This window comes from Lagopus muta, chromosome 5, assembly GCF_023343835.1.
Source record: "Lagopus muta isolate bLagMut1 chromosome 5, bLagMut1 primary, whole genome shotgun sequence".
In the NCBI taxonomy this organism is placed as follows: Eukaryota; Metazoa; Chordata; class Aves; order Galliformes; family Phasianidae; genus Lagopus; species Lagopus muta.
Window position 1 is genome coordinate 41,838,134 of NC_064437.1, and position 23,735 is coordinate 41,861,868.

Below are 23,735 nucleotides of genomic sequence, written 5' to 3' on the forward strand. Positions count from 1 at the left end.
TAAAAAAAAAGACAAGTAGTCAACCATTTCAAAACTTCACAATCTTATCTATAGCATTAGACTGGCCCATTATTTTCCATTTTATATGTGCTCCTATCTATTTTGAGAAGCTACAGGAGGACAGCAATTGCAGCTTGGCACACTCTAGAGCAAATATTTGTTAGCACTCTGAAAATAGCATTTCCGTTGTACATTTTCTGTGTGCAGACCATTTAATTGAGAACTTCCACACTGAGGGAAAAAACACACAACTGTAGACTCCTGAAAAAAATCAGACAGCCTTATTAGATTTCCTAGCCATTAGTAAATATTTTTAAAACACTGTGCAACAGTACAAATTTTAGACAAGTAGTTAGCATGACCCTACACTGAGCACAGGCTTGGTATTCCCAGCGTTCAGTTACTGAGAAGTAGGCACCAAATTAAAAACTGGGCTATTTTTAAAAAGCTGTCACTACAGCATAACCCTATGGCCCATGGGATTGGCAAAGCACCTTGCTCTGCTCTGGGGGCAAGGCAGCTCTCCTGACCATCACATAGGCAGAGCAGACTGCAGGTTCATCTAAAGGTCCTACAGAAGAGCTGTCAGCACAGCAATCACAAAGCAGGAAGAGGCTAGACCATACACAACTACCTTGAATATCCTGAGGATGAAACATATTCCCAACATCACATCAAATTTCCCTCCTCTAGAAGGGAAGCAATTGAGAGCAAGTACTATCCAAGCATTTGGCTACAGCGTGTGGATATATATAAGGTCCTAAGAACTTGAATCAAATTCCCCAGGTTTTGAGCTGGAGAGCACTGTGACAAACAAGTGAGGCAGCCAGAAGCTCACAGGAGCCCAAAGCAAAGGAAGGAGATATGGGCACATCCCAGGCTGGCCTGCCACACCCTCTACAGGAATGGGGACGTTCCATTGATTAGACAGGACTCATCCTTAATTTGGAAAAGGGTTTTGTTAATCCTCACTGGCAGCAGAAGGCGTGTTTTAACAAACGCTCGCTCTCATTCCATCCTTTTCCCTCCACTACATGAGAGCAACTGCATCCCCTTCCCACCCCACACAAGGCAAACCCCACGCCAAGTTCTTACTCTCGGACTGGAAGAGGAAGCCATGCAGCCATACAGTTAGAAGCGTGGAGGAAAACGTCAGCCCAACCAGCTGCCAGGGCTCCAGTCCATCACAGCGGGCATTCACGAAGCTCGTTACTTTCTCCCAGTACATCTGGAGGATCTCCTTATAGGGAGTGATGGCATCCTGTGCAAAGGGAAACACAGACGCTGAGAAAAGCTCAAACACACACAAACAGGGCAGCAGAAATGCTTTAATGACAGAACTCCCCGCCATGAAAGGCGAGTAAAAAGGTGCTCTTCAGCAAACAGACCTCCCGCTTCCCTTAACTCCTGAACAGCACACATAGGTGTCAATGATTTCCAACCAAAAGCCACTGATAGATGTGTAAGTCTCAAGGTCCCAAGTCAACATCAGCAGATCATACCATGGCCCCGGAGAAACAGTTGTGTCAAATCACAATATTATTTTTCCAAGGAACTGTCTGTCTGTCCACAGAGCAAGTGAGAGCTAAACTGCTACCGCTGAGCAGGTACCACCAAAGCAGGGCTATTTGAGTACCAAAGGCTGGACATTTAAAGAGAGTACTCAGCAGCACTCCAAGCTTAAGAAGTGATCATCGTATTCCATATAAAGGAAGGATGGCAGAGACAAACACTACTGGGGGGAAAAAAAACCAACACAATAAAACATAACCCATACAACTAGAAAACTGTGATGCAACCATAATTACAGTGTCAAGCTAGTAACTACTGTCAGGACAGAGCTCCACAGTTTTAAAGCATGCTGTCTTTGTGAGTCTCAGAAGTAGTGACAGGGACAACAGAAGGTTCACAATGGGAAAGTATCACTTCCCCACTACAGGGCATCTTTACAGAAATTCTCAGCACAAGGATGCAGAGCTGTAGGAGCAGGTCCAGAGAAGGGCCACAGAGATGATCAAAGGGCTGGAGCACCTCTCCTGTGAAGAAAAGTTGAAGGACCTGGGCTTGTTCAGGTCAGAGAAAAGAAAACTCCAAGGATACCTCATTGAGGTCTTCCAGTACTTGAAGAGAGCTTACAAGCAGGAGGGAGATCAACTTTTTACATGATCTGATAGTGCTAAGACAAGGGGGAAATGTCTTTAAACTAAAAGAGGGCAGATTTAGGTTAGATCTTAGGAAGAAATTTTCTACCCAGAGGGTGGTGAGGCACTGGCACACATGCACAGAGCTGTGGGTGCCCCATCCCTGGAGGGATTCAAGACCAGATCAGATGGGGCCCTGGGCAGCCTGACATTTGGTTGGCAACCCTGCCCATGGCAAGAGGTTGGAACCAGATGGTCTTTAAGGTCTCTTCCAACCTAAGGCATTCTATGATACCATGATCGCAACACAGTTAGAGAGATTACAAACAGCCTAGAAAAAAAACAGTCAAAGGAGAAAGTACTTACAAAAAAGCACTAAAGAGCAATCACTACACAGGAAAAGCAGTAAAATATGTATAATACAAGAGAATTTTAAAAACAAACAAGCAAACAGAAAAGAAAAACAAACCACTTAAGCATCCCAAATATAAGGCTAAAAACTTCCAGCAAGCCAAGGCATCACAGAGGAGCAATATCGCTCACACCTCAACACAGGCAGGAGGAAACAGAATGAACAGGGCTAAACCAGGTGTCTGGCAAGAGGAACAGCCCTCAGCTACAGGAAGCCAAATTAGCACCCATATGTCTGGCACAGAGCAGTTTCCAAATGCCCCAGCCACTTCAGCCCAAAAAGAAGCCAGCCACATAAACCACCGCAATTAATAGTGTCAGCATTAGCGCCCAGTCCTCCAACTCCGACACCACAAAGATGACTTAACCCACAGATTTAGGGCACTTTTCAACTAACCAAAGGCACTTCTCAAGTTTCATCAAGTTTGCACAATTTTCTCAGCAAAACCCCTGGAAAGGAGTGCTTAACCAGCAAGGACAGCATTGGTCCACTGCCTGAGAGCTCACGTCTGGATCGCAGCCGGTGCTGGAAGTGCATTTACACGTGTGGAAACTGAGCCATTAATGCACTGGTGCCTCCAGAACTGTTGTTAAGCAGTGGCAAGAAAACCCTACTGTATCAGATACACAGCAGGATGTGGGTTTTCTCTTGACAGTGGAATATTGTGCAAGATTCATGCCCAAAATGACAAGGGAATGCAACATTAGACAGAAGTTACTCATGACAATGGCCAAGTTAAAAACGATATCTGGCAAGACATTCATCTCATTCTTGGAGAAAGCTCTGGACGGAAGTTGCCAAATCCACGTTTTGGTGTCAAACCACATGCTCTCCACTGAAATCAGTAGTCAGCAGCGCATCAGCATTCCATAAGAAAGGAAGGAAAAAATAAGTCAGCATTCCAGATTCAGCCCAGCTGCACAGCTCCAGTGGCAAGTCCTGCTGCCCAGCACAGGGATGAGCAAACCCAAGGGTCTCTCCTTTTCAAAAGCTCTCAACCCAGTGCCCCAGGCTGTCCATGCAGGCTGCTCCACTCTGAGCTTACTACAGAAGCAAAGCACGGGTGGGATGTCTGCAACCTGTGATGCAGCCTTACAGCTATTTCTGTACAGCAGCATTCTGTACAGCACAGGTGCTAATGAAGACATCACAGCTGAATGAGCAACACATGCGTGTTGCCCCATCTTTGTTTCTCAGTTCAGAAGACTGGTTAGCTATGCAATGCAATTTGTCAGATCCTTGACAAGCTGCATGCTCAGCATTTTCAAAGTGTTTCTTTGCCCCAAAGTATCTACTAAGATATGAGACCTCTGGTCTACCAATTACTCACAATACTGATGGTACCACTCAGACATACCCTGTGTCTTCATTACACTCAGCGATGTGCAAAGACATTGCTCCCTCTCTTAGAGAAAGCAGGCAGGGGAAATAGACAGCCTACATTTAGCCCCACTGGAAGATTTATTTTTAATTGCCAGAGCATTAAGACAAACCCAGGTATTAGATACAATACTCACTGCCCCATTAGGGCTTGCAGCATTCATCTGTACTGACACTAATGCACTCAGCAACCTAAGCAGTTTACATGCTGAATTTTTAGCTACATCGATTAGGAATCCTTAGGACTTGACTTCTAAAAGCCATTAGCCAGCTGAACTGTTCCAGGGATACAGCACTCACACCGTGACAAAAGGGGACAAATGAACTGCAACAATGCTCCTCTACCCCAGAACGTAGGAAAGAAGGAAGGGGAAAATTGCCAAAGCTTGCTGCAGCAGATTTGGTAGTTTTGCTGGAACAGCACTTCCTCTGCTGCAGGTTTAAACCTAAGAGATAAAAAAGATAAAGGCAATATACTGGGAAACCTCACACTGCTGGTAAAGTGCCTTCCCTTTCTGACACCACAAAGTGCAAGCACTGAAAAGTTTACCTGCGCAAAGACTGGAAAAAAGGTTTATCAGCAGAATCTTCCCTGCTCCGGAGAGCACTTAAAGTGGAACAGAGAGCAAAAGCAGTTTTTAAAGGCAAGTTTATTTTAGGTAGTAGCATGAATCTTAGAATCACTGTGCGAGGAGGTACTGCTAAGATCAAACCACATCCTCAGTTTTCACCCCAGTCTATACATTCCCCAGCCATTTGTCTAAAAGCACAGCACTTGCTGCCCAGCCTAAAACAAACCAACCATGTTGGCACGTGGCACCTGCACACGGTGCCCAGCGCTTGCAAGAAAAGCGGTGGCTGGGTGGCAGAAGTTGTCTCCTGCGGACCACAGACAGCCCAGCCAGGTAGCCAACACAGGAATCCCAAACCCTAACGCTGTGTTTGTTGTCTGTCTGTCCTTACTGACAGGGCTGATGAGCAAGGTGACGATGCACAACTCATCACATCATAAATTATGGAGCAGGGAGGCTGCACTGCCTGGGTCAAACCTGACATGGAACACACACTGCTGTGGCAATGACAGCGTGAGCTGCTACACAACTGGTTCTCCCAACACAGCCAGCTCGCTGAGGTTCCAATGAAAAACAAGCTGAAGAACAGCAGTTTGCTTATTTATCATCTGCCTAAGGAGGAGGAAGACTGCAATTAGCTGTGCCTGCACAAGAGGCACGTCTGACCTGTACGATGACACGGGACCAGCTCTGCTGTGGTGCCATCGGTCTCACAGCCTGCTTCCTGCCACGGAGTTGGAGGGTTGAGCAATGCCCTGGCTCGCCGAGGGTGCACTGTTTTGGTTTGTGCTTCCAGCCCTCGTGAGCATGACAAATACCTTTACATAAGCGCTAGGCATGGAATATTTGTTAGTCAACTCCTAATTACAGCCCGAGTTGTGGCCTGCATACTGCCCATCCCCAGGGACGTGAGGCCATGCAGTGATAATAGACAGGATCTCACCAAAATTAAGATTCACACGTCTTTAGACGCACAGGCTGAACTCTGAAAGAAAATCAAGGCCAGGTCATGCTTATTGCAGCGTCTTCTGTGCTGCATTTTTTCCCACCACTACAGTGCTAGAAGCTCTTTTCCTCCAGCATTTCTTTTGCTGTACACAGCATATGCAAAATGAAGGCAGGCGCACAAACCCACCAGCCCAGAAGTTCACAGGGAGTTCTCAGTGACGGGCTAATTATAGCACAAAAACAAACAGGCAGCAGCCTGGAGTGAGGCCGGCAGCACCCCGGGGCTCCACACAGAGGGGAACGTGAAGTTATCAACACAAGGATGGGAAAAGGCCGATCCCAGGCTCAAAAAACATGCAGTTCTACGACAGCCCAAAGGGCTTTCAAAATGAGGTTAGGTTTCAGATTTCACGTGGGGGCGAGGGAAAAACCACAAAGAGCAGTTATTGCACAAAGCCTAACAGATGCTCTCCTCAGCAAGCTAAGAAACCAAACTGCCTGAGAAGCAAGTACTCAGCCCGAAAAATACACAGTGCACCTCTCGTTCCCTTTGCTCACTACAACAAATGGATCTATAAAGCCTCTGCACACATCCAGGCACACTGCAGACAGCACAGCTCTCTGAGGGCCTGGATGCACTTACTGCATACCCTGTGTGAACCCATTACAGCTCTCCCTGGGGTTGTGGCTTCAGGCTCCTACAATGCTTTCTTCTTCTCCCAGCATCCAGGAGGACACGAGCAGCACTTGGCTCTGTGCTGGGACTCATCCGGACACATTTTGCTGCTTGGCACCCACTCAGATGCAGGTCACGCAGTGCTTTCTGCATGCCTTCTGGAGAACAAAATGGGCATTGATGTGAAACATTCTGCAAGCAGCTCGCAGAGGTACCACTGCAAGAAGGAAGGGGACAGCCTCTTTAGCAGGGTCTGTCGTGACAGGATGAGGGGAATCGGTTTCAAGCTGGAAGAGGGGAGGTTTAGACTGGATAGAAGGACAAAGCTTTTGTTTTTGTAAGAGCAGTGAAGCCCAGGTTGCTCAGCAAGGCGGTGCATGCCCCATCCCCAGAGACACCCAAGGCCAGGCTGGATGGGGCTGAGCACCTGTAGGCGTCCTGTTCATTGCAGGGGGTCGGACAGGATGGCCTTTGAGGGTCACTGGGAGCTACGACGGCAAAGGAAACAGCTCGCAGCACATCAAACACTTCCGAGAGACGGCGGCCCCGAATTTCTAGGAAACATCAATCTCTTCTGCGGAAAGGAAGCCGCCGCTGCCCCAGCACGGCTCGCAGGGCGGAGAGCTGCGCTCAGGAGGCCAGAAGGGACGGGCAAAGCCGGGCAGAGAGCAGCCCCGGATGCACGAGGGGAGGGCGCACACAACAGCCGCCGCCACGGGACGGCACGGAACGGCACCGGGCGGCCGCGGCGCCCGCAGCACGCTCCCGTCGCCCCGCAAGGCCTGCTGCCGGCCGCACGGCACCCGGAGCCGCGCCTAGAGAAGCCGGGCTGAGGGCCCCGTTGCCGGCCGGCCGAGCTCCGGAGGCCGCGTGCAGCCGCAAGCCGCTTTGTCCCTGCCCGTCCCGCGCCCTCCCGTCCGTCGCGCTGCCGCCACCGCTTACCATCGCCGCTGCTGCCGCCTCGGCCGCCGCCGCTGCTCTCCGCCCTGAGCCGGCCCCGCCCCGCCCTCAGCACAGCGCCCCCTGCAGGCCGCGCCCTGCCATTAAAGCCTGAGCGGCGCCGCGGCCCTCTTAAGTTCCAGAAAGCATCAGAGCCTGGAAAGCAACCCTTTTTTATTTTTTATTTTTTAAAGTATAGTAGTGTTTTACTTTGAAGGGTGTGATAGGAAGTCTTATTTGGGCTTGTTTTCTTTATTCCTTAAAGGCCAGATTAGGAACTGTTAGGATGCATCACCACAGGTGCCCAGATTTACACGCATTCTCACATCATGCCACAAAACAGGGCTGAACACAGGTAGAAAGGAGTATTCAATCTGGCTACAAACCCATGGGTGGGGAAGAAGAGGCACTGGGGAAGGGACAACAGTGGCATAAGGACAAAAGCCAAGTTGGGACCGTGGGCAGCCTGAGCTGGGGGGGGGCAACCAGCCCACGGCAGGGATTGAAGCTGGATGGGCTCCAGGGTCCCTTCCAACCCAAGCCATTCTATAGCTCTGTGAAATGCACAGAGGTTGGTCAGGAGCTTGGGGTGGGCTGGTGGCAACTGGTGAGCTGAGACTCTGCAGTAGTCCTTCAGTGTGAGAAAAGTGGGTCCAAAATAAAGCCCTGATGTATAGGTGTGATTGTGGGTGTTATGGAAATGAGAGGATGGAGCTATGGCACAAAAGGGAGCCTGGAGGGGATCTCCAAGGAGCTTTTTCCCCCCTCCATGTCCCTAATGCCCTTGTTATGGGGCAGTGTAATATATGGTCCTATCAACATGAAGAGCTGCTTTGAAAATAAGTAGGGTAAATGGGCTTGAAGGACTCTTGCACGGAAAGAATAATGTGGGTTTACACAAAAAATGTTATGTCTGGTCTAACCTAAAATTATGCAGCTGATTTGCTTGATTTATAAGTAAAGCAGGTCCAGAAGGGTGGCTATGCTCTACACCAGCAAAATTCCTTTCCTGTAGTCTCAGCGGATGCAACCTTATACTGTTCACATATGGGCTCTGCTCCTCAAAATACCACAAAGTGTTCTGATTTGGCAGACAGCATTTGTTCTCATCTTATAGAAAATTCTGCCAGAATGGGTAGGATTAAGAATCACCACATTTCTTGTTTCCAGTTAGTCTAGGACACAGAAGATACTCCAAGTGCTGAAATATGAGTGCTTGGATATAACGTTCACATTATGCATTCTGTATGCACTAAGTAAGAAACACAAAACTTGGGCTTCATAGCAAACATACAGAAGTTTAAAGAATTTTCTTTTTCAGCATTTTCCCCCTAGTACTGAAGAAATGACTTCACTTGATGATTACATCTCAAAATCAAATAGCAGACCAGACAATGATCAGCAGTTTTTTAAAACAGAAAAAATAAAAGTCCAGTGGATTTTTTTTTTCTCCCCCTTTTCTTGTCCTCTGCTTTTTAAACCTTCAATACCTGTACCATTGCCCTCCACTCCAGCTTCATTTTCTTCTTTCTAAAGGCTCTCGGTATTTAAGGGCAGGTGGCACAAAAGAACAGGCTGAAGCAAGTGGCAGTAGCACGAGCACTGTGTTCCTGGTGCATTTGTGTGCATGCAATGTCAGCATCAAGCCCAGCCTCAACTGCCTCAGGAAAGCCTCCAGACATACACAGAGAGGTGCCAAGAAAATTAAAGGTCACGTTGCTGCTAGGAGGCAGCCTTTGGCATTCTCAGATGCACTCGGGTACCACAATGCTGTCCTTTCTTATCAAGCATGCTCTGTGTGCAGGAAGCTGAAAAGTTCCCCATCCAAACTAGGGAGATTTTTGGTTGCTTACAGATCTGCCTTGCTCCTGTCACCCATTTAAGTCAGCAATCAAGAACACAGTTCAACATCCTTTGTTCTGCCACAAGCAGCCATACCCAAGCTGCGTCCTTCATGGCCCAGTGGCAATTGGCTCACACTGCAGTGGGAAGCTTATGGGCTGTGATGCAAAGGAGATCTTAACTGCACAGCACAAACAAAATGTGCCAAGGTGCATCAGAGCAGAGGTTCTTATGCTTTGAGCTGGCTTCCAGCTGTCAGTGCTTGCACAAGCACTGCGGCAGTGTTTCACCACCCTGAGCACCAGGAGCCAGCCCATTTTGGAGCAGTGCCATGAGTTACCACATCCTGCTGCACTGCCTTCGGCCAGCTGTTCAAGCTGCACACTGTCATGCTAGAGGATAAATACTTTCTGGGGTGATGTTAGTGATTGATGCTCTTGGAAGTGGTAAAATAGACCATAAAAACAAACCTGACCAGCAAAATCAAAGAGAAAACAGCTCCCAGTGTGATGGCAACCATTCTACCTTCGGATTGAATTAGATCAGTAAGTGTTAATATAATTGGACAAGACTTCTTAACACTCTGCCAGTAGAATAAGCTGAGTCCAGGCTAGAAGGCAGTGCAAGCTGTGGCCAGACAAGCCAACCACAACTGAGACAGCCTCTGATTCTTCCCAGGAGCAGCTGTTTGAGCTGGGAGAACACGATGCTTGCCAAGGCCAAGGTAGAGGCCAGAGGCACCTTTCCAAGCAGATTGAGATTGCTGCAACAAGAACTTTGTGCTCCTGGGCTCAAAACAGTGGTAACATCTCCCATTTTAAACTGCAGTTCCCGCAGCGCAGCAATTAGTTTCCCATTGATTTCTCCAGGCATCACGAGGGCCTGGTTCCTATGACACAGCCGCATCTGCAGCCATTGGGTTTGCTGCACAGATGTGCTGTAGCGCTTCTGGTCCCCTTCCAAAGTCTAATCACAGCAAGTTGCTCTCAGCAGAGCTGATTTCGTTCATTTGCAAATGCTTTCACACCTTTTGTCACACAATGTGTATTAGCCCAGGGTCATGGTTCAATTCCCAGCTCATGCACTTGAGAGATACATCACCCGGAGCGGGACTTAACACCACAGCTTTTGGAAGGTGTAAGACATCATTTACACCCACCTCTCCCTTCCTAAAGAGCCCCTGAAGGAAGAGAGGTGTCCCTCCCTCTGCTGACCATAGGGGGAGCTGAATCTCCAGTATTGGCCTTTCATTAAAAAAAATACACATATATATATCCCAGCGTGCAGCCCAGAATCGGTATTGGCTCCATTCCCCTGCTCAGCACTCAGACCTCACATGTGGAGGAAGAAAGCAACATGGATTAAATAATTAAGGCCCCTGGATACTGTTTCCCCATAAACGACAGATGATCACAGAGGAAAAACACTTCCTTAAATATGATTGATTGCTCTTGTTGGAAGAACCAGGGAAAAGAAATCAGACAGGAATACTCTCCACCGCTCAGCTGAGGATTCAACAAACACTATAGCTTCTGCATTTAAATGAATGATGAATCGCTTGTAAGAAGTGACATGTCAGTGAGCATGTTACTATTGATTAATCTCACACTGGAGAGTCTTTGTAGCCTACTGTTCTGTAAATCATCCACAGAGATCAGAGATTTCTGTCTAACAGGCTCCTAAACCATATCTTCCTCGTCAATCTTATCAACTGCTTGTTTAATTGTAAAAATGTAAATAAAATGCAGTGGGAGTTGGCTCCATGCCTCACAAGTTACACATCAGTTCTAAAGGGAGAGGAAGAGGAGCTTCCCCAGCTGCACTCAGGGCTTTTCAGGAACCACTACAACACAAGGCAAAGTCTGGCCCTCCCAGAGCCACATCCAACCTCAGAGCACAGCAGCAGGTTGGCAAGCACCATGACACACATGTCAGAGCCTCCAGGATCTCCTTCTGCCTGAGGATCCAGCAGCAGCTGAAGAGCAAGTTGCCCTGGAACACAAAAACTGCAACAAAGTCACACATGGCTTTGTTCAGCACTCCCAGGACAGCCCATGTCTTTGTTCACTGTCATCACCACACCACAGCTATGCTCTCAGTGACATCAGGGATTGTGAGCAGCTGTTTTACTAAAGGATATGGATTAGTGGTGGGACTCAGTAGGTCTGGCTCGTGGCTGGAACGGGTGATCTTGGTGTTCTTCCCCGGCCAAAATGGTGCTATGAAAGTCTATACCAGCACAAGCATCTCTGGTCACCCATGTTAATGGAGCATGCTCCCATAGCCAGCCAGCCAACTCCAGCCACACTGGTAAATAAAACATCACACTTTCGACATTGGGATGCTCAGCAAAGTAATTGGATGCCCAACACAAAGGTTAATCTGGTAATTACATCCCAGCACGCAAACAAAGACATTGCTGATGATACTGCACACGTTGAAAAATTGATGGCTAAATTGAAAAGCCTCATGTTGGTGCATGTTCATGTCCTCTGGCTACTCCTACCTCTGCAAGCCCAATACAAGCATCTCCTCATCAGATCTCAGGACCCAAGGCTATGAACAACCCTCAGAGAAGCACACAAAGAATGGAAGATCTTCCAGCATCTCTCTGCCTTGTTGGCTTTTTAGCAAGCATAGTTTTTTACCTCAAGGACTTAGAAAAAGCATTATCATAGAAATAGAAGTTTTCTACAGTCAGACCCAGATGCCCAGCATAAAACAACCTTGCAACAGAAAGCCACAGGTCATGTCTCACTGCAGGACCTGCAGTGTGGAGAAGCAGGAGAATAGATACTGGGAATGACCACAGCTTCCCGGGGGACCCATTGCCCCAGGCAGCACAACCTACCTGCAGGGAGAAGCAGGGATGGCTGGAGTGATCTAGGGCAGGTCGGTCCTAAGGTGCTCACAAGAGGTTCAATCAATGCTCCTCAGAGGCACAAAGCAGGTCTGGGTGCACCCCAGAGCAGCAGAGATGGGGAGACAGAGCAGCAACCAAGGCTACAGGGCAGGCTGAGAAACCCAGCCCACCTGAATGCTAGGCTTACATGTGCTCTGGTGCCTAGGAGCTGGTGGGTGCCTCAGGGAGGCTGCTCAGGGCCCCAGAAGCCCATCAGGCTCTCAGCTTTGCCCTGGGACACACCTGTCCCTTCAGTCCTCCTGGGCAAATGGTTCCCATGGGTAGGGTCTTCCTAGGCAAATTGGTGACCACCAGGTCTCTTCATCTGGACCCCATATAGATGAGCATCAAATAGTGACCCCCTAGGGGATCTGCTCTCCAGGATGTTCAGGCCAAATAGAGCAGCAACAGGGCTTGGCCATCCACATTTTCACCCATTGTACTGTGGGAGTCTGGGTGGGGAAGCCATGGGCCAACACAAACAGGAGTCAGGCTGCATGGCTCAGTGCTGGAATAACCCTAGGATTCCCATGTCCTCAGAGACCAGCTCTCCCATCCCAGGCCTGCCCACACATTCCCTCATTGTGCACAGACTCATCATCTCACATCCTTACGAGCCCTGTCCCAGCAACACAGCACTCAAAGCCTGTGCTCCCAGCAAAGGAAACACAGGGATCAGAGCCAAACCAAGAACTGGTTTGACACAACCATCTCTCACTCCTTGAGCTAGCAGACAGACTGTTCTCATGAGTTCCTTGTCCACAGCAAGAATTATCTGTGCCTCAGAATGGGACCCAGAACCTCTATAGGCTGTCCTTAGGAAGACTTTCTCTCCCCCTTCCCACCTGCATCTAGATGACCCCTAAAACTGGTAGTCCTAGGATGAGGAGAACTCGTGTCTTGCCAGTTCCCAGGGGTATTTCTGGTGAGAATCTGTGCCCTGCTGCCTTCCAGAGGTGCACGTGGCATGTGCAGAGCCATGCCAGCACCGTGCAATGGATGTACCTCAATGCAGTTGTTATTCTACCTCCATTCTGCTTACATTTGGGCTCAGCCTTGGGCATGATGACTATCATGGCCAAAGTCCACCTGATGTCACATCTTGGCAGACATGTGGCTGGGGGCACAGCGACCTGGTTGTTGTGCCCATCACGCTGCACTACCCTGCCAACAGTACAGAGATCTGCAGGACCCACAGGTGTGCTCCCTGCTGGCCAGAAAGGTGGGGACAGCCAGGCTTGGGATCTTGTCTCAGTTCTGTCTTCACCACTGCCACAAAATAGTTTCCAGGCTGGTCTTCAGGGTCATAAGCTGCTGTACGGACAGATGGAGCAGAGGGAAGGATTCACTTCAAAGTCACACATCAAAGCTGGGAATTAGATTTTCTGCATACTGATAGAGTTAAATAAATGCTGTTAGAGGGAGATTAACATCATCACCATGCAGCATTGTCTGGGATAGGCAGCAGGTCCTATCAGCCTCCAGAGATGCCTCTCTTGCTCTGCTGGCTGCGGAAAGACCCTCAGAAGAACAAGCAGGACATCACACCAGCGGATGTTAACCAAGGGGCTTCCCTCCACCTAAAATACTTTTTGCAGCTTCCCCCACCCTGCTGCCGCCCTTTGGCAAAGCTCAGCTGATTTCCAAACCCTCTGCTGCTGGGGGTTGGTGCAGAGGTTTAATTATTTGCTTTTCCTTGGGTGTGTGGCATGAGGACAAGGAGAGAAGGTCAGGTTCTGTCCTGTCTCCCTTGCTTCCCCATCTCCTGGAGCCCAGCATGGAGTGGTGGGCACTTGGGGGCTACATCTGCCTTCTCTGCTTCTCCTTCCTGAGCACAGCAAGAGGTAAGGGGCATCGCGCGGTGGGTCCATGCCAATGGACCCTGCAAATGACCGTGGATGGAGAGGGATGGCAAAATCTGGGGATGGTGGAGGTTCTCCTTGGGGGGAAAATGAAAGCCAAACCTCAACAAGTAGATCAGATTCACAGGAGAGTTTAGAGTTTTAGAAAAGAGATCAGACTGAACGTGTTATGGCAAAGGTGCTGCTTACCCCACATTGTGTGTGTATAGGAACAAGAGTGGTGACCCTAAGTAATTACGAGCAAATCAGTATAGTACAAAGAGGGGCTTTGGCCCAATGCTGCCCCACATCTTCATTTCACCCTATCACAATGTCAGCAGTTTAATTAAGAATTAGTGGGTCTGTACAGCTACTTATCTGCTCGGGAGGGGAAAAGGGAAAACATAAGATATGAGGAGTACAGCCTCTTCTCTTCTCCCAGAAACAAAATTCACATACAAGTGTTGCCCCCAGATTAACGTCCTTTACTTTAATGAATGTGCACAGCTTAAAAGCCCCTACAGAACATCTCTCCTGGCCATGGGCATCCTTAAAATTCTCTTCAAGATTAAAGAGTCTTTCTATGAGTTTTGCCAAAAACTTAAAAGTCTCCAAGTAGTGCCCCATGCTTGGCTGTGGTTTATGAGGCAAGAGTGGAAACAGAGCCAGGAACCAGCTGCCACCCTGCGAAAACCCACATTTCCCTTACCCACCTGTACTTCTGAACTGGGAAAGCAGGGAAGAACAGCACAGGTGTAGCAGAACAGCTTTCTGAATTGTCCCTGGAAATTTCGGATGTGAGAAGAACCCAGTGCAGCTCATAATTATCCTTAGAGATCAGCATGTGGGGAACATGGGGACCAGCGGCCATGGCTGCATCCCCCTGATGCTTGCCATGTCCCCAGGCAGCCCATGGATGCTTTCCTTCCAGCCGGGCACGTTGTACTATTACCACTATGCCCTGGCCGTACAGCTGGGTCCTGTGGCTGGCCTGTCCCCATCTGGGGGCTGGCTGCGGGCACAGGCTGTGGTCAAGATACATCAGCTCCACAGGGACCCCAGCAGGGATGACCTGCTCCAGCTGCAGGTACGGCAAGCAGTGATGTTGCATTCTTTTTCCTCCACAAAAATGCATAGCAGTTTCACAGCAGACATCTTTGCCTTTTGCTGTCATAGATCCAAGACCTGAAAGCCCAGCAGGAGCCTGAGGGTACTGGAGGTCCTCCCATGGACATTGCACTGAACAAGAAACTACAGTCAGATCTTGAAAAGCCAGTTTTCATCTCCTGGAGCAGTGGGAAGGTCAGCTGGAGGCTTTCTGCAAAACTTACTTGGCTATGGAGCCCATTGGAGCTCCTCATTCTGTATTCCCATCAGGTCACAAGGGGGAGAACGAGGTGGTGGGTGCAGCAGTACAGAGCTCTTGTGGTCCAGTATTACCTCATCCTCCAAAATGGTCCCAATGTTGGGATGTGAACTTTGGGTTGCAGGGGAGATGCCTTTCTACAAGGAGAGCCATTCCCAGAGCCTGATGCCAGGTCTCTCCCTCTCAGATCAAAGCCCTGTATGGGGATGAAACAGAAAGCACCCTGATCACCAACCTGAAGCGAGGAGTTATCAGTCTGCTCCAGCTCCAGGCCCACACCGGCACCATCATGGAGGTAGGGGTGGTAAACAACAATAAGAATGAGCGCGTTTACCAAATCATCTTCCCTTGGATGAAGGAAAAATGTCCACCAGCATTTCTGCTAGGTGGGGTTTATCTGTGTTTCAGGAAGATGCCTCTGGAAGCTGCCAGGTCACATACACCGTGTCCAACCACTCCATAGTAAAGACAAAAGATCTCCTCAGCTGCACAAAGCCAAAAATGGGATATGCCTCTGTGAACAAAGCAAGTCCATTTCTCTGGTGATGGTGGCTCAGCTTATAGCTAGCATCAATGAGAGCTTGCCCAGCACTTCCAGCTCAAAAGTTGGGAGAAGCTGGGAGATGGCGAGAGGAACGGTTGATCCCTTTTCCTTCTTGTTTTCCCTTTTTACAGATGTTTGGCATCCAGTGGCAGCCCTACAGCAGAAGCCTGTACGTGGTGAAGCACAGCCTGCTGCAGTCGGTGCTGGCAGAGGAGAGTCACGCACTGTCCCTAGTCTTGAGGTCCACCACTGGAGTCAAAATCAGCTCAAGGTGAGTGATGTTGCCATGCAAGATCCCGAATTGGGCACATGATGAACATACATCTATGGAGATAAAGCTATTTTCTTCATGGAGGCCGCATCAGACACCTCTTGATAGCTTTCAGCCTGCATCTCCTTCTTCAAACCTCCATGATCCCAATCATCCTCCAAACAAGGGTGTGAAGGATGAAGTACCTCTCAATGATTTCCTCTCTCTCAACAGGCAGGAGCTCAAGTTGGTGTCCTCAACGTCCAGTCCTTCAGGGGCAGCTGAACAGAGCCTTGAGAACATGCTGGCTAGCATGGAGGGACAGCACCAGCCCCTGGCAATAGCCAGCCTGCCTTTCAGGAGGGACTGCACCCACTGCCCTTCGGTTGGTGGCTTTATGCATCCCCATAACCCTCCATGTGTTCAGCCCCTGGCTGTGGGATATGGGGTCAAACCATTGATATCGTACACAGCTAACACATCCAGTCAGTTTAAACACATCGCAGATCTGAGCTCAGGAAATCCAGTCACACTGACAAGGACCCATACATCCCATAGGGTCACTTCCACTCCTAAATGTTTCCTGAAGTATAAACATGATTCCTTAATCCAAGATGTAAAAGGAAGTGGCTGAACTCCACCAAACATTGTCCTTCCAGCTGAGAGCCTATCTGAAGACCTTTGACAGCCGGCGTGTCAAAATGGACATCTCGAAGGCAGCAACTACATGGCAGTTCCAGAGGTTCATCCAGATGCTGCGCGGTGCCAAGAAGAGAGATGTGCTGCAGCTGCTGAAGAGAGCACCTGAGGAGACACTGTGAGGCTCCCCATAGCTAGCCCTCCAAAAGGGGCTTTCTGCACCAGTAAATACTGTGCAGGACCACAGCACGCGGGGTCGCTGATGGCACCACTGCTCTCGCTCCTCTTGCCCCAGCCCCTTCATGGTAGAGGCAGCAGTGGCTGCGCAGTCAGTGCCAGCCTTGGCAGCTCTCTCAGACTTCCTGGATTTCAGCAAGAAGCCCAGGTCCCTGCTGGAGACATTCCTGTACGCAGCAGCCTTCTCTCCCCGGCCTACAAAAGAGCTGCTGCGTTTGGTGCTGGTAGGTGGGGATATTCCCTCCAGAGAGGCCTGAGCCCAACATTAAACCTTGCCCACCCCACCAATTTTCTCTCGTAGCTTTCCTGGCAAAGCCTCCCACTATAGGCACAATGTACAATTTTCAGCCAGTATACTACACTCATTCCTTAAAAGCAAGGTTAGCCAATGAAAACTTCTCAAAAGGCTTTGGTGACATCATATCATCAGACAACAAAGTAAATTTTCTGTCTCTCCACAACTTTGAGAACTGACTTTTCATAGCTTCCCTCAGCCTACCCCTCGAAAGCCCAGGATGGGTCCTCCTATCCTTTCAGTCCAGAAGGAATGGCAAAAAAAATATCAATACATAGATTTATTCTATAGACTAAAATATATCTGTAGAAATAGAGCTTCCTATTTATATGATTGTTTTACATGCTTTTAATGGGATGCTGCCAATGAGAGTAGTGCTCCTCAGAGGATAAGCATTCAGCAGAAAGTGTTTTATGTCAATGTATTACAAACATTGAAAGCTTAATTAGAGCTACTGAAAAATTTTAACCTGCCAAGCCATGCACATCCTCCCTTAAAGGCAGGTAAGAACTAGCTTTTCCTTTCTTCCTGATAAATGCTTTGAAATAACAGCTGAAACATTCTCCTCCTTTCTCCTTTGCCCCATTTTCTCCCATTCTATAATGCTCCTTGCTCTGCCCAGGACAAGCTGGATGGGAAGCAGATGGTACCTGAGGTCCGGGACACAGGGATGGTGGCCCTGGGCTCTCTGGTGGGCAAGCTGTGCCGGCAGCAGCTGTGTGGGCTGCAGGTGAGTCCTGCAAACTCAGCTCAGGTCCCTCAGCCTTCCAGCTCCTTTGGGGTTACCAAAACTTCCCCTCACCCTCACCTCACTCTCCTTGACTTCTGCTCTCTTGTCAAACCCAACAAGGAGGTGGAGCACAGCATGGAAACCATCCTCACAGGGCTGAGAAGTGCCGAGAAGGAGCACGAGGCAGTCACCCACCTGCTGGCCCTGGGGAACACACAGCTCCCCAGCACCATCCCCACCCTCCTGGAGCATGCAGAGAAAGGTCCTACAGCCGTGGCAGCTGCAGCTATCAGCTCCCTGCGGCAATTCCCTGCCCAGCACATCACCAGCGAGGTACCCAACATACAAGCTTGTCTTCCCTTTGGGGTCCTTGCCACCACTTGCATGCCAGGACCTCAAACTGCCTCTCAAACTGCCATCTCACATCAGGTGAAAAGAGCAATGAGGAAGATCTTCCATGAGAAGAGGAAGAGCTACGAGAAAACGTGCCGCTTGGCTGCTGCAGAAATCCTTTTGGATAACACACCCTTGCCCATGGATGTCATCAACATCTTGCTGGCTGCTCACCAGCTGGGAACAGAAGCAGCAACTTTCCTGTTGCTGAAGGTGCAGAGCAGCCTGCATGCCAACCACCACCCAGCAAGGTAGATTTTGCTTTTTGTCCTTCCCAACACTTCAGCTGTAGCTTTTGAGCTGTGGATCCAGACTCATGTTTTCAGCAGTCCTTGGAGGTCAACACTGTGGCCTGTGGTGCAGCACACAGTGTGTAACCACATTAATCTCTCTATCTGCACAGAACAAACCAGCACTAACAGTTTTCAGAGCTAAGCAGAAGCTGCACACAAATATTCAGATGGTTTATCCTAGTTTATAGAGGAGAGGGGAATTCCAGGATAGCCTCAGACTATTCGTTTCCTTCTTTGCTTGCACTGTCAGCAAATAGCTCTGAAATTTGTATTTCCTACCTTTCTTTGTACAGTTCACTCACATTTTCCTATCCTCGCAATCTTTTCATACCATATCCCTCTTGCTTCCAGGAAGATAATGAATGACATCATGAGAGACCCTCGGATAAACAACTACAACTACTTTTCGAAAGCTGGCATCTCCTCCTCCTTCTCAGGACCTCTGACAGGTGACATCACAGGGGCACGGCCCCCTGAAGAAGTGAAGGAGGGCTGGTGGGGAAGGGCAGGTTGCAGCAGAGGCTTCAGCTTTCAGGAAACACCCCCAAAATCTTGGGTTGAGCAGTCTCCAGCACCACCCAAAGTTGGCCAATTGCTACTACCAGAAGTTTGGCTCCCTCTGATGCCCCTGCTTTGAGCTGAAAGTGGGTTAGACCACACCATATGTTTTCCCATATCTTGCTGATTTGAAAGAGGAACATCAGCTGGAAAGGAAGCCAGGAGTAGGCTGTAGGTGGGAGCTAGTTATCTCCCTGATAAGTCAAAATATTTAGCCCCATTCCTCAGTTCTTTCAGTATTTTTAATAAGCTCCTTTACTGAGCTTTTAATAAGCTCTCTTGTACTGAGATTAAAAAAAAAATCATCAAACTTCAGAGAAACTGTAGCAATTCATGCTTGCTAAATATCTGCCTAAATCTTCACCCTCCAGCCCCCATTTCAAATGATCTCAGCCTAGCTTTGTAGGGGACACGGGGAGGCAAAATATCCAACATATGCAAGAAAAACACTGCACTGCCTCATCCCTTGCTTATAGCCAGAATGGAAGGAGATGGCACAGAGATTTCCTCCCTGAATAACTTAGCTTCATCAGGTAGCTCTATCTTTCAGCCACCAAGGAACTGCTCTCCACCTTCGGGCTGGACCTGCTGTTTTTGGAGAGTGGGTTCCTGAGAAAGAGCGTCTCCGACTTCTCACTGCTCAGCCACGACTGGCATCTTCGTGCAGCTCAGGTAAGAGACAGCAGTGGGTTTGGCTTCACCACCCTACCCAGAGGACCCCACTGCTGCAGAAGTCACTGATGGGTAGCCACGCTCTGAAGAAGATTGCCTACCCAAAAGGGTTGGCCAAGGATAGCAGCTCGAATAGCATCACAGTGCCTGAAATGGACCCCTCAGTCATGCTCTGTGCAGCTCATGTCTCCATTTCTGTGGTTTAGGTCACTATAGAAGCACAAGGGATGGAGTCAATGCTGGGAGAAAACACCTTGGAAGGGGAAGAGGGGCCAGAGCTCATGGTTGGGATGTCTGCCATCTTCTTCGATGTCCAGTTGCGGCCGATCGTCTTCTTCCAGGGATATGCAGACTTAATGGCCAAGGTTCTGCTGAGCAGTGGGGAACCCACAAGTGTGGTCAGAGGGAACCTCCTGCTAATGGACCATCACCAGGTACTGGTGGGATGAACTGTCTTTCCCAATACTGGCCTCAAGGCAGGTCCATGGTAATGCCTAGGGAATCTCACACCTAAAACCTGCTGGTAGATACTTGTCCACCATGGCTATACATCTCAGATCAGGGTGGCACTGCCACAGGTCTCCAGCAGTTTGTAAAATCCTCTCCATTTCCCAGGTCATCCCTCTGCAGTCTGGTCTCCAGGCAGTGGTCAAACTTCAGGGTGGACTTGGGCTTGATATCTCAGCCAACGTGGATGTGAACATCTGGGAGCAGGAACTGAAGACCAGTGTTAACACCAGGTGAGAAGGTCCAGGGATTCCATCACTCAAGACAAGGGTTTGTGGAGTTGTCCAGTGCCCAGAACTCAGTGCCAGACCTTCACTCTCCCTTCTTGCAGGGGAAGCCTCACCATTGATTTCCAGGCAGAATTGGATGCTCCTTTCCTCCAAACCACCCTGAGGAGCCAGATAGAGGCAGAAACTTCAATCTACTTTGACACCATCCTGAGGTTTTCCAGCAGCCCTGTGCTCATGTGCCTGCAGCTGAGGGAGGGGCAGGTGCCCTACAGGTAAGCTCTGGATGCAGGCTGCAGTTGGGGCCCATGTAGTACCAGTCAGTGATTATCCCACACAGTGGCTGACAGAGCTCTTCACCAAGTGCAGACCACACCTGTCCTCAGCACCAAAAAGAGGTGCTAAGTCTGCTTTGTGTGAGAACCATTTATTCTGCCACTTATCCCTCAACTCCAGACATTGCAGCAGTTCTTCCTCATGGACGCTTTTGAAATATAACAGCCTCTGACAGCTTTTACTGGAGGCACCAAAGGTTCAAGAATCAAAGACATTGTACACAAAAAAAGAGATCGAAGGAAATCCACTCGCAAAGCAGATGCCAAAGGCTGGGAGAATAACACAGATTTAATGCATGGCTGCATAACACAGGTTTAACATATATAAGGATTAATGTATATAATGAAAATGTCTTATGAGGCAATAATACAGACACTACATTCAAGAAAACATAGTCCAGAAAGAATTTGGACAGTCTTGGTGAGAACAGTGGCATGGCAGTGTGTCACACAGAGCCCCATGCAAACCCTCTTCCAGCTACTGCACTTCTTATCACAGGTTGGGTGAGAGCAACCCAGCCAGTGAGGGATCCACACAAGGGATCTGTGCAATGGACAGCAAACCCCATATCCCCCTCCCTCATCCTGCAGGGCAGGGAAAGGTCTCATCAATCACATGCTTCCTCTAGAACCATCATGGAGGTGCCCAAGTTCAGTTTGAATGGGGCCCTGGTTAGTCTAACCTGGTGGAGGGCAACCAGGCCACTGCAGGGGGTTGGAACTTAATGATTTTTAAGGCCCCTTCCAGCACAAACCGTTCCATGACTGTGTGCTTTATAGGGAGAAGGACTTCTTGGGGACCAGAGGGAATTAGTGGGAGATAAAGGTCCCGCATGCAAATAGGTGTGTGAATAGCCAGCCTGGTAGGTGGATAAGGTCCTCTACCACCATCACAGCCTCCTGACCTCCTGCTTTTCCCTTGTTCTAACAGAGAGATCTTCACCATCTCCACATTTGCTGGCAACCAGAGCAGCACTGTCCGAAAAGGCCGGCAGGGCACCATGCCTGCCCGGGAGTTTGCCCTGCACCAGGCCAACTCCGACATGTGCCACCTGCTGCTCATGGCAGAAGAGGGAGTGTAGGAGACAAGAACATACAGGACAGGGCTACCGTATCCCTGCCTGCCATGCACCCTGGTTCTCCATGAGCTGGCCAAACCTCTGCCCATCTCTGCCACAACCAGATTGCTGTAAAAACAAAACAAAACAAAACAAAAAAGTGAAATGAAAGCATCAAAAGAGGTAGAGGAACTGCTGCAGGGCAGCAAGAGGCACCCCTTGCTTGGAGCCAGGATCTTTTCACCTCTTAGTTTTTTCAACCTGAACTCTTCTCCTTCATGGGCATTGTCTGAAGCTAGAGAAATCCATATAACAAGCCTTGTGATACACAGCCTTCTTTTGCAAATAAGTTTCTGATAGCCCAAAAAAGCATGCTACAGTCTGATAGTCCGTCCATTTATTAAACATTTGGAATGGAACATCACATCTGCAGCTGGCAAGGAGAAAGTTGCCCACAAGGGAGGGAATAACGTCACCACACATTAATGCACAGTTTTGAGGCTGCCAAAGAGTCCAGGAGCATGGAAAATAAATACATTTCTGGAGGAGGTGCGAGTTGGTTTTCTTTCCTTTGTTTGGTTTTTTAATTTATTTTTATTTTTTAAACACAGCCACATAGATATTCATCCCAGAATAATCCTCAGGGAGAGAAAGCACAGCAAGACCAAACACTGCATAACCTGTTGCCAATTATTGTATGTTCTTTCTAGTGTAATTGAGTGTGTTTGCATCTATTTGCATATGAAGGCAATCCAGCTCTATCACAGCTTAGACCTGCTCCCGTTGTTCCTGCCAGGAAGCTGCATTTTGTTGCCAGGGATATGGCCAGTGTCACAGCAGGCAGCAGGGATGAGCCCAGGAGGGGAACTGCTGGGATATCAGTGAGGTCAGATTTGTGACTGATGCACGAAGATACAGAAGAAAAGCAGAGGAATGTGACCCATGAAGCTTAAGGAAAGCTGGACAAAAACCATCAGGAAACTTTAAATGCAGAGAGTCTACCCAACAGCAAACCCCGTCTGTAGGATAGACCAGCAGTCTCAGTCCTCATCTCAAAGCAGGGAGAAATGTGATAAAGACAGAGCCAAAAAAACGGGAACAAATAGGGGAAATCAGAAGATGGGGTGGGGGCTGTGGAGCAGGGAGTGGCTGCAGGGAAAAAGAGCCATGAGATGTTTCATGACCTTTGGCATATCCATAACAGCTCTGCCTATCCCCCTCAGTAAGGTGATCCTCACCAACAGTTCCTGCTCTCACACAAGATTTTAGCATGGAAGAGAGAAGAATTAGGTGTTTTGAGATTGCACGGGACAAAGACACAGAAAGAAAACACTGACTCTAGCATAGGTAGCATGCAGAACTTGTCTCAAGTCACAAAAAATTCAGCTGGGCAACCATGTGGTTCAAGCTGTGAGTACAGGCTGCCAAAATGTTTGGGAAATTCTCCATCCTGTGAGTATTTGCAATGAATTACTGGTAGTTTAGTCCATCTTATGGGGCAAATGTAGTTTTGGGGCTTAGGTGCAGAGGGCAAGAGATCAAGAAGCTGAAGTGGTCCTTTCTGAAACTGAGGTCTTCCCAAAAAGCCTGGACAAGTACTACAGGCCGTTGGTGCTGGACGATCATCTCTCAATGCAGACATTATTCAATCAGAAATGGAAAAATCAAACCACTGGGGTCACATCTCCATCCCATCCCTTTCTTCCTCCTTATGGAAGCCAGCCAATACCAGTAGACCGGCATTTTCTTTGCACATGGGGGGTAAAAACCCACCTATTGAGTGATGGCTTCTGCCTAGAGCCTCTTGTCTTCTTTTTGATCCAAAGTTTACATATTAACAGAGAAGCCTCTGGCCCCTCTTATCATCTGAACAGCAGTTCCCCTTCTCCGCTCCTAAGGGCAGCAGATGGAGATAGGATAGCCTCAAACCCACGTGCTGAAGGCAGTGTTCCAGCAACAGAGATACAGCAGCTTCCCC

The 23,735-nt window shown here is 48.8% G+C and overlaps 2 protein-coding genes across 3 annotated transcripts in view; one reads left to right on the forward strand and one right to left on the reverse strand.

Annotated features, from left to right (window-relative positions):
- SGPL1 (sphingosine-1-phosphate lyase 1) overlaps nucleotides 1-7,164 on the reverse strand; it is a 28,626-nt gene extending 21,462 nt beyond the window's left edge. Inside the window, exons 1-2 of the mRNA XM_048945730.1 lie at nucleotides 7,072-7,164; nucleotides 1,096-1,261 (exon numbers count right to left, since the gene is read on the reverse strand). Coding sequence (XP_048801687.1) covers nucleotides 1,096-1,261; nucleotides 7,072-7,074 — 169 coding nt within the window. The 5' untranslated portion in view covers nucleotides 7,075-7,164. The remainder of the gene's footprint in view (nucleotides 1-1,095; nucleotides 1,262-7,071) is intronic.
- A 6,399-nt stretch (nucleotides 7,165-13,563) lies between these two features.
- On the forward strand, nucleotides 13,564-22,479 carry LOC125693478 (microsomal triglyceride transfer protein-like). 2 transcript variants are annotated; one of them, XM_048945489.1, is made up of 18 exons: nucleotides 13,564-13,656; nucleotides 14,559-14,740; nucleotides 14,830-14,955; nucleotides 15,207-15,314; nucleotides 15,428-15,544; nucleotides 15,695-15,834; nucleotides 16,048-16,198; nucleotides 16,473-16,630; nucleotides 16,748-16,913; nucleotides 17,607-17,714; nucleotides 17,835-18,047; nucleotides 18,144-18,358; nucleotides 18,752-18,849; nucleotides 19,509-19,630; nucleotides 19,837-20,064; nucleotides 20,246-20,370; nucleotides 20,469-20,639; nucleotides 21,631-22,479. In XM_048945489.1, exons 1-18 carry the CDS (start codon nucleotides 13,590-13,592, stop codon nucleotides 21,779-21,781), a joined length of 2,646 nt encoding a protein of 881 aa, XP_048801446.1. In that variant the 5' UTR covers nucleotides 13,564-13,589; the 3' UTR covers nucleotides 21,782-22,479. The 2 variants fall into 2 exon arrangements, with proteins under 2 accessions (XP_048801446.1, XP_048801447.1); XM_048945490.1 differs by lacking the exon at nucleotides 14,559-14,740 and having other exon boundaries at nucleotides 13,617-13,656.
- The last annotated feature ends 1,256 nt before the right edge of the window (nucleotides 22,480-23,735 follow it).

What these genes read in the sequence shown, in the direction of transcription:
- LOC125693478 (XM_048945489.1), top strand. Translation starts at nt 13,590, where the DNA reads ATGGAGTGGTGGGCACTTGGGGGCTACATCTGCCTTCTCTGCTTCTCC. An exon ending in GGAGTCAAAATCAGCTCAAG is followed by an intron (nt 15,835 to 16,047) that starts GTGAGTGATGTT and finishes CTCTCTCAACAG; the next exon opens with GCAGGAGCTCAAGTTGGTGT. An exon ending in GCCAACCACCACCCAGCAAG is followed by an intron (nt 18,359 to 18,751) that starts GTAGATTTTGCT and finishes TCTTGCTTCCAG; the next exon opens with GAAGATAATGAATGACATCA.